Below are 10,168 nucleotides of genomic sequence, written 5' to 3'. Positions count from 1 at the left end.
TATACATAAAAGATATAAAAATGACAAAATATATTCAAAACAATATAATATAATTTATAAATATTTTTTGGTGAATTATAAGAGGAGAGTAAAACTCTAATAGCAATACAATTAGTACGATTCAAACTCAAGCTACATCTAGAGCAGTTAACACTATATCCATTAGGTCAACACACAATATTCATAAATAATAATATTTTAATCATTAATATAAACTCTATTATGCTTAATATATATATTATAGATTCCAAGTTTACCACCCTCCTTGACCTAGATCCTCGCCTCGTGACTAGCTAGAAAAGAAAATGAAAAGTGGACAAGTAAAACGACATGATTGTAAATGGTGAAGTGATGTATGTACTAAAATAAAGTACGTAGCATGTAGCATTAACTAGGGTTCACCTACCTTTGCCCTTTGTTAATGGCGGAAATGGACAAAAAAAAAAAACCCTCAAAAACGAAGGTCCTACACTCTTTAGTAACTTTTTCCCCCCTCACCATCTGCAGAAACCGCGTGGACCGTGCTTCAACCCACCGCTCATTGTCCCCTCCAGCTGTGTTTCATACTATTATTTAATACACACGTACAAAACTTCACTATAAATATACACTCTCACTCATCTTCTTCACTAGTAAGCTACTTTTAAGATATCATAAAAAGGAAAGAAAAAAAATGAAGCTCTTGTTTCTAACTTTGCTGCTTTGTTCTCTTCTTCTATGTTCTTCAGTTTTTGCACCAACAATGGCTCAGCCTCGTTCACGTAAGCAAACATATTTTTTTCATAATCTAAGCCTTGGGTGTGTGTGTGTGTGTTTTAATCTTTGATGTAATTTTTTTTTGGGGAAATGGCAGCTTTTGTGAAGGGAAATGCAAAGGGAGGTGCAATAAAGCGGCGGTTTGGGATCGGTGCTTCAAATATTGCGGCATATGTTGCGAGGAGTGTCAATGTGTTCCGTCGGGTACTTATGGGAACAAACACGAGTGTCCTTGCTACAGAGATAAGGTGAATAACAAGGGCAAACCCAAATGCCCTTGAAAATGAAATATATTCGAGTTCGGGATTTAATCAAGCTTAAAGATCGAGGACGAAGAGGCTATATATATATATGCATGTTGATGATGATGTTATTATAAAAATAAACTTGTTTTGTTGCTGTTATTTTCCTTTGGGTTTTTGTGTTGGTAGTGTTGAATAAGATTTCCCTTATATTTTCCCTCTCACCGCCGTGTCCACCGCCATGCACACATGTTTTGTTGTCTTTTGATCATGGGTGGTGGTGATGATGGTGAAAATGGTGTCATTCACAGGTGTCTGCAGGGTTGGTAAAATGCATTTAAAAAGTAGAAAAATGTTGTAACCTTTTTCAACGAGGTTTATGAGTAATTTAAGAATTTTGTTAGTCTTCAAACTATTATTTAAATTTTAAAATATTAAAATTAAAATTTTGAATATGGGTTAAAACATATATTAATTTCTAAACCTTTTATTTATTTACTGCATCAGTAGATAAAAATAGTTTTCTACATTAGGGAGTGACATCATCCTATATATTTTTCTAATTATTTAATTACATCTTAATAATTTTTATCTGAGAAATTGTTTTATAGACTATTCCACCACATCATTCACGACCCTTCCCAATTATGTAATGACATTCTAATAATTTTTTCATATTATTAATACATAATTTTGGTAGTTTTTACCCTGAACCTCAAACCCAAACCCTAGTTCAAGTTCGGGTTCGAGTTCATGGTTCGAGATTCGGGGTCCAAGGTTTGAGGTTCCAGGTCAATGTTCTGGATTTGAGGTTCTTGATTCTGGGTTCGGAGTTCAGGGTAAAAAAACTACCAAAATTATATGTCAATGACATGAAAAAATTTGTTGAATGATGTGGTGGATTAATGGTACATAAAATAATTTCTCGTCATTGATATATAATTTTGATAAATTTTTTAACCTAAACCTTAAACCTCAAACCGAACTTGACTTTTTGGCTCGGGGTTCAGGATTTATAGTTTTGAATTCAGAGTTCGAGATTTGGGTTTAAAGTTTAGGGTTCAAATTTTAAAAAATTACCAAAATTATATATCAATGACGTAAAAAATTGTTAAAATATTATTAAATAATTAAAAAGAATACAAAGTAATGCAGCGCCCTATTTCATACAACCATTTCTCGGGATAAAAAATAATATAAAGTAATTAAAGGAAAAGGTGCAAATTACTTTTCCTTTTCCAATATGTGAATAAAATATTGAATATAGACATACAAATTACTTACTCCAGTCAGGGAATCTGATACCTTCTTAATTTGTCGCATAAATCACCTACTTTTATTTTTATTTTATTTTTATTTTTATAAATATATTAATTATTTATTTGTATTAAATTATAGAGTAAAATTTATAAATTAAAATATACTCTAAATTTCAATACACTTCATATATTCGAATTTTGTCTCTTTATTTTTATTCTTAAGAATTTAGCTTTTTCAGTTTTAAATTTAAAATTTCCGGTCCAATTGTTGCTATTGTTAAATTTCTTTTATTAAATTTTCTGTCACATTTTTTAACAATAAACGTTAAATTTATTGATTATGATTTTTTTAAACACCGATTTAAACTTGTCATAATAAAAATCTTTTATGTTGGAAAGTGTTCCTAAGAAAAATTGATGTCGACATTTTAATTGAAATAGTTAACGGTTGTACCTATTTAGATTAACCCGTGACATTATAAAAGTAGTGGGAACAAATTATGTCAAAAAATTAAAGTATATAAATTAAATCTTAAGTTTCAGCATAGTCGAGGGTCAAAATTGAAATTTAACAATTGTCTTATAATGTAAAAAAAGAGAGCAAAGTTAAAAGAAATGAGAAGTCACGTGTTGGCCTTTAAAGCTTTTAAAACATTTAAATTATATATAATCACGTAATGTTTTAAACATAAAAAAATTTATAATATTAATTATTCAAACTAACTAATAAAATTATAAAAATATCTCGACCAATTTATGTCGAAAATGAAGTATAGACTTTAAATCATTTAAGCATAATAGAAGAACCGAAGCTAAAATTTAACTATTTTGGACATTACTTTTATATATAGGCATATAGATTACTAGGTTAATATATACTCTAAATACGTGTACTTTTTGTACATTTAAAATTTAGGCCCTATTTTTATTTCATATAATTTGCTCCTTTTATTTTTCGGACTTAAATTTTTATTTCTAATTGTTAACAAAATTAAAATTATATTGTTAAATTCAAGTTTACTACAATGTTAATTTTTAATTACATGATTTTTTAATTTCAAAGTATCACACCAACAAATTTAACAAAAAAATTTAACAGGGTTAACAATTAAATTTGAATTTTAAATTTAAAAATTAAAAGGACTTAATTCCTAAAAATAAAAGTATGAGGACTAAACTTTAAATTTACAAAAGTATCGGGACTTATAGCATATTATTATACTATTATTTAAGCCATTCTTTGAGTTGGTATCACGAGTCTACTAGGCACTAACTTGATTAGGGAATTATGGAAATGTCCTTCCATGATTAAAATAAATTATGTTGTTTAAGGGCACTTTAGTCTTTTACTTTAACAAAAATAATAAAAATATGTATATGGTAAGATTTGAACCCACACAAATTAAATTTTAAAACCTTAAATTTACCACTAACCCAATGCTTCAATTTTTTTATATCTCTATCAATTGTATATCTATATTTCTATAGTCACTATTATTTATGTCCCTGATTGAGTTGGTGTCAAGAAGCGAGTATTATTTTAATTTCAATATGTCACAGCAGATAATTTAACCAAAAAATTTAACGGTGCTAATAATGGATAAAAAATGTAAATGAGCTAAATTCACGAAATATTAAATTTTAAATGTACGAAGAACATATGGATTTGGAGCATATTTTCACATTTAAATTTAATAATACGTCTATGCATTTATATCTATATATACTAACATTAAGAATTTGATTAAGTTAGTGTTAGTCTCAACAAAATTATGAAATTACCAAAAGCCCATTCATTTTACAAAATAATAAATGTTATTTTGAGGATATTTATATCTTTTATATTTTGATAAACCTAGAAAATACATACACATCACAGTTCACTATCTCAACTTTACCGTTTTAATCAAATCCATATTTAGTTTTTTTATATCAAATTTATTTATAATTCTATTATATAATTTTTTTCACCCACATCTAACATATCCATAATTAAAACCCATTTAACTAAAGGTGTCCAAACAATTAGTTCAATTATTATATGAATTGAACTACCATTAACGGAAGTTCTAAAACTCTTAACCGATTCTCAATCCAAAACTTTCTCAAAAATAACACAATGACAACAATAAACTAAAAACATAAAACAAACATTACATAAAAAATAATGAAAACACTAAATTAAAAACATTATATTAATATTATTTTATAATATTTTTGGGATAAATTTCAAAATTATACATGAATTTTGACCTAATGTGCGATTGAATATATGAACTTTAATTTGGTGCAGTTATACACTTAAAGCTCTAATTGTGGTTCAAATGTATACTTCAAACTTTAATTTTTGATTTAATCATGCACATTTAAAGAAAGAAAGAAATCAATTTATTTTTATATTGAATAAATATAATTATTTATGTATGCAATATATAAACATAAAATGATTTATATCAATAATTGGATCAAATCAAAATTTCATGTATAAAATTGTATAAAATCAAAGTTCATTTATAAAATTACACATTAAGCCATAATTCATGTATAGTTTTGGGATTTATCCTATTTTATGGGGCTATTATATCAATAGCTGCAACCCCATCGAACTTTAAAAAACCTTTATCTTGAATTAATTTTGATAATCGATCAATTAATAGAATTAATTTAATTCAAATAATTAATTCAATTTCAACATACCTACAGAAATTAGATTTAAAATATCAAATTAATACATTTTCAGAAGAAAAATTTTGACACTACCATGAAATAACTTTTAATATTACCAAAAGAGATTCATTTAGGAAATCATTTCTAATAGATAATATTAAAAAACAAAATAAAATATTTAATATTGGTAAGTTTATAATACTTGTCATTAATGATTTATTTATATTTTTATTTTATACTAATTTTTTATCACTTCAATTTTTTATTTTCTTTGTCAAATTATCAATGGTAGTATTATGATAGTACATGTGACAACAAATGTATTTCATAGAAACTAAATTAACATTATGCAAAATAACAAATAAATATTATTTCAAAACAATTAAATAATAGTTAATTGAGTTTTAACTTGATTGGCATAACCATTGTTGTCAGTGTACGAGAACGTGGATTCAACTACGCTGAAACACAGTATCTTCCTATTTAAAGAGTTAATGAGTAGTCATGGTTAGTTCTAGAATCTAGATATTGTGTAAAAAATAAATAAATATTATCAAAATCTATAATAAAATAGATAAAAAAATTAACCAATAATTTAACAACTTTATATAATAATAACTAAAAAACCACCATATTATATTTTCTGCCTTAAACTAATATTTTAAAAAATCTAATTAATACAAAACAACAAACAACTAAAATTATATCAACAACAACGTTATAAACTCTAAATAAGAGCTCTAACCACCGCTCTATCTAGAAATATCAAGGAAAACTTAATTTTTATGTCCTTGCAAGATAACTATATATATATATATATATCAACTTCTGCGACATTTTGATGCAGCACTCAAAATCCTTCTCCCAAATGGAGAACTTTGAAGAAATGAATAATGCTTTCGAATCAGACAATGAATAGCATTGTGTATACCTAAATTTGCATGTCCCTGTTTTCAATTAAAAAAATTAGGATTATAGAAAAATAACTAAAAAATTGGAAATCCTGAAAGAAAATAAATATTTAATTTTGATGTTGTAATTTATAAAATGAAAGTTTGTCTCTATTCGCATTTATTATTAATTTTCCATATCTTTTCATTGTTAGAATGGTTGGTGGTCTAATCAATTCAACTGTTAGTTCGATTTTTGTATGGACTCTAATTATAAAGAGACGAGGATTAATTGTATTATGCATCCCTAAATTATAGAGCAAATTATATAAACTAGTCACTAGAGTACTATCAAGAGAGGAGTATTAACTATACCAGAGTTCGACATGTTCTAATGTATTGTTTCAATCAAGTCTTTGTTACAATAAATTCTTTTCAGCTGTCTAGTTGTTAGCTTCAACAATGTAGTTCAAGAATTCGAGTAAACCGTTTTGAAATTTAAGACCAATTTAGAATTCGACCCCATATTAGCTCTAACGCAATTATACCCTATATATTTATAAATTTATGAAAATAAAAACAGAATGAGGACTAAAAAGATCAATACCTTGGAAGCCAACAAAGCTGATTGAATAACAAAGTTGCCATAGTCATGCCCAAAGACCTTTAAATAATCTGGATCATTTAGAATCTCCATGATAACCCTTGCAGAGAGTTGTTCCTCTGATTCTTTCATACATTTCTCAACCACATTGCTGCCATACTTGCTAAAACAAAGGCTCACAAAGCTCCCTTGAAGCTGCCCTATTATCATTGATGTAACCCAAGGTAATCCCATCTGAAGCACAAATTGTACAACATAGTTCCTAAAACACAATTACAGGAATAGGGTTAGGATACGGTCAGTTAGATAAAAAAAAGGTTGAGATTTCGATATTCAAAAACGAACCCATATTTGTCCTCGGAAAGGAACAGGGCATTCGCCACAATTCGAACCAAGAAATGCTCACTAACTTCATCATTAGCATGGGTCAAACATTGTTGCAGGGCACAACAGCCGCTTTTGTTAATTGCAATGTCCACACAATGTTGTATAATTCCATCCATAAGATGCTGTCCATACAAATAAAACCCTTTTTTAAGTAAGTATTAGATATGAATATGTATTAACAATTACGTACCATTGTTTCTTCACTCGAGAATTTTTTCAAGCATGGTTCAAATATATGATGACCATTGCTGTCTTTTGCCAAGGTAATAGCAATAGGTTTCAAAGCTGACAGAAGAATGCATCTTTGTTCTTGGATGTTGATTATCTCAATAAATTTTTGAATTGTCCGACTCCTTCAACAATGAAAGGAAAAGTAAATTACATCGGATTAAATTGTATACCTCGTGCCAACATACAAAATTTAATTTATAATAACTAGGGTTAAATCTTATATCTATGGGTATCAAAATCATTGATCATATTTCTATCAACATTACGAAGACTAGATTAAGTGCAAATTAAATCCACATGATCATGACATAGAAGATACTTAAATCTATCTTTAAAAGTATAAAATTTTAAGTTTATTTCAAGTTTTATGTTTAAGATTTGATTCTATTCTAAATGGATTGAGATATGAGTGTTAATATTTCTGAATTGTCCGACTCCTTCAACAATCAAAGAAAAAGCAAATTACATCGGATCAAATCTTATACCTCGTGCAACATACAAAATTTAATTTATAATAACTAGGGTTAGATCTTATATCTATGGGTATCAAAATCATTGATCATATTTCTATCAAACATTACTAAGACTAAATTAAGTGCAAATTAAATCCACATGATCATAACATTAAAGATATTTAAATCTATCCTTAAAAGTCTAAAATTTTAAATTTATTTCAAGTTTTATGTTTAAGATTATTCTATACTAAATGGATTGAGATATATATGAGTGTTAATATTTGAATTAAGATTTAGTCTTTCAACTATGCCAAAACCTAAATATGATCTCATTCGACCCCAAGCTCTATAACCAAAACTTATATATATATATATATATATATATATATATATATATATATATATATATCTTACCCGTAGAGATTGGTGCAAACTTGAAAGAACCTTTGATGGCTCCTAATGAGTAAGAGAAGAAGCTGGGTCCTTTGTTCATTGTTGATGGCTTTGAATAATTTCTGAATGAGATAATTGGCGAACCGATGAACCATCAGTTCATGCAAGTGATCTTTCACTTCCATGAAAATCATATCGATTTCCCCACGCGTTAATACTTCATTATCCAGCTTCTTCTGCAAGGCAAGGCACCTGTCTCGATCTTTCGCCACCGTGCAAATATCCCCAGCTTTCAGCTCCCTCAACGGCGGAATATAATAATAACTCGAATTCTCTCGAGGAAGCTGTCGAGGAGGAGGGGAATAAAAAGGTTGGTGTTGATGATCATGCATTGATGGTCGCATCAAAGTAGATCCGAAGCCATTGACGGACCGCATCGGATCGCACAGGTTGTAAGGACGTTCGAAAGGCGGAGTCCTTCGTTGCGTGTTGGTGTCGAAGTCGAACACGTTGTGTTCGATCAAAGTACTGGGAGAATAATTTGGCGATCGGTCGACGACCATGTTTTGACTTGGAAGAGACCTTAATACATGGCGGCCATTGAAGCTATTCTCATGAAGCAACCCAATTGGTGCTGGACCGAAATCCGACCCAACAATCCTCGTGGGGTTTTCAATGTCGTTTAAATTCAATTGACTGAAACGATCATCGAGTGAAGACTGTTGAAATCCAAAGACACGAACATCATGATGGCCTTGTAACCCTTGGGAGAAATTAGGGTTTGAAAAACCAGTGGAAGAACTATCGTCAAAGGGGAATTCCTGGTTTTCCTCGGTGGGATCCCCCATGAATGCAATTTGACGACCTTGTGTATACGAGTTACGCTCCATGGATGATGACAAAAAATTCAGAAACACAAAGGAAAATTATGACTTCTTTTAGGGTTTGAAGTGGTTGGAACTGAGGGAACACCCCCAAAAACAAGGGGTTTAAAGAGAAGCTATATGAGAGCGAAATAGATAGGAAGAAGAGTTTGAATCAAACAAAGAAACATAGAAATAAATATATTAATTAATATATATTTGACACTCACAAGGAATCTTATCATGATTCAATAATTTCCTACATGTAAATCCCTAAAATTAATCATCCTACAATTTTTTTTATATAAACTATAAATATATTGTCTTACAAATATATTCTTACGCTCATTGGGTGTTAGCTTGATTGGTACTCAATTAGCATGGGTATTGTTAACAATACAAGAGGACTTGAGTTCAAGTGTGCTGGAGGGTGGACTATGGGTAATTTTAAACATTGTGTTAAAAATGAGCAGATATAATTATTAGAACTTATAATTATATTGTTTAATATATATATATATATATTTGTACGTCGATTGAGTCTTAGCTCGATTGACATCGACATCGGCATTGTTACCATTTAAGGGTTGAGGAAAGACTATGAGTAATTCTAGGTATTGCATAAAAAAATAGCAGAGATGATAAAGACTTATAATGAAATTAATGTAAAAAATATATAAAAGTCAATACCAACAAAATATTTTTCATTAAATAATAAAAAAAACTATTTTTTTGTTGACAATGTTAGAATTATATGTTTATAATTTCCAAAAATAAATTAGGGACTTTTATAGGTAGGTTCAGTACTAATAATATCATACATAATTGTTTAAGTTCGACTTAATTTAAAATATGAGTTTTTAATTTTGCCAAATCGAGTTTTGCTCAGTGGCGGTGTCAGCCTCCGGCCTGGTTATCTCCCGCCTTTTTCCTCTCTCATCAACCATTTCCTTTTTTATTCTTCTCATTCACCACATATGTATTCTCTCTTTTCAGTTTGCATGTTTATTTTATTGGTATCTTTGTTGTCTTCACAAGTTGTGATGGACAAATAACGGTGTCTGTCGTTCGCTAAAACTCCATCGACCACTAGAAGTTTTTCTTGAAAAAAAAATAATATTTGAATTGATAAATAAGTTAGTGTATTTTAATTATATTTAACACTTTGAATAAATATCTTATTTTACACTAATTATAGTAATTAAAAAACACAAATTAAAAAAAAAAACAACTAATTAAAAATTAAACACGTAAAATCACAGACAAGTACTACTATTCTAAACCGATGGTATGATTGGAACTAATTTCTAATAGCAAGAAACATGTCAGCATGGTTAACGTTTAACCCTCATTGGTGAGATCCGAACACAACATATCGAGAATAAATTTAAAACTATATAAAAATACCGAATTACCCATAA

At 28.8% G+C, this 10,168-nt stretch overlaps 2 protein-coding genes across 2 annotated transcripts; one reads left to right on the top strand and one right to left on the bottom strand.

Annotated features, from left to right (window-relative positions):
* The first annotated feature begins 618 nt into the window (after positions 1–618).
* On the top strand, positions 619–1,410 carry LOC105780622 (peamaclein). The gene is made up of 2 exons (XM_052629412.1): positions 619–765; positions 854–1,410. Exons 1-2 carry the CDS (start codon positions 674–676, stop codon positions 1,035–1,037), a joined length of 276 nt encoding a protein of 91 aa, XP_052485372.1. The 5' UTR covers positions 619–673; the 3' UTR covers positions 1,038–1,410.
* A 4,335-nt stretch (positions 1,411–5,745) lies between these two features.
* LOC105779262 (pumilio homolog 12) lies at positions 5,746–8,774 on the bottom strand. The gene is made up of 5 exons (XM_012603028.2): positions 7,906–8,774; positions 6,996–7,158; positions 6,764–6,927; positions 6,422–6,680; positions 5,746–5,871 (listed from the first exon to the last, which is right to left on the bottom strand). The coding sequence occupies exons 1-5, from the start codon at positions 8,772–8,774 to the stop codon at positions 5,746–5,748; spliced, it is 1,581 nt and encodes a 526-aa protein (XP_012458482.1).
* Positions 8,775–10,168: the final 1,394 nt, after the last annotated feature.

Source organism: Gossypium raimondii, chromosome 4, assembly GCF_025698545.1.
Source record: "Gossypium raimondii isolate GPD5lz chromosome 4, ASM2569854v1, whole genome shotgun sequence".
In the NCBI taxonomy this organism is placed as follows: domain Eukaryota; kingdom Viridiplantae; phylum Streptophyta; class Magnoliopsida; order Malvales; family Malvaceae; genus Gossypium; species Gossypium raimondii.
This window is presented reverse-complemented; position numbering and strand designations above follow the sequence as displayed.

Coding starts and splice junctions, on each gene's coding strand:
- LOC105779262 (XM_012603028.2), bottom strand. CDS start 8,774: ATGGAGCGTAACTCGTATACACAAGGTCGTCAAATTGCATTCATGGGG. Junction 6,928..6,995: donor TCTCGAGTGAAGAAACAATG/GTACGTAATTGT, acceptor TTGTATGGACAG/CATCTTATGGATGGAATTAT. Junction 5,872..6,421: donor CAGCTTTGTTGGCTTCCAAG/GTATTGATCTTT, acceptor AATTGAAAACAG/GGACATGCAAATTTAGGTAT.
- LOC105780622 (XM_052629412.1), top strand. CDS start 674: ATGAAGCTCTTGTTTCTAACTTTGCTGCTTTGTTCTCTTCTTCTATGT. Junction 766..853: donor GCTCAGCCTCGTTCACGTAA/GCAAACATATTT, acceptor GGGAAATGGCAG/CTTTTGTGAAGGGAAATGCA.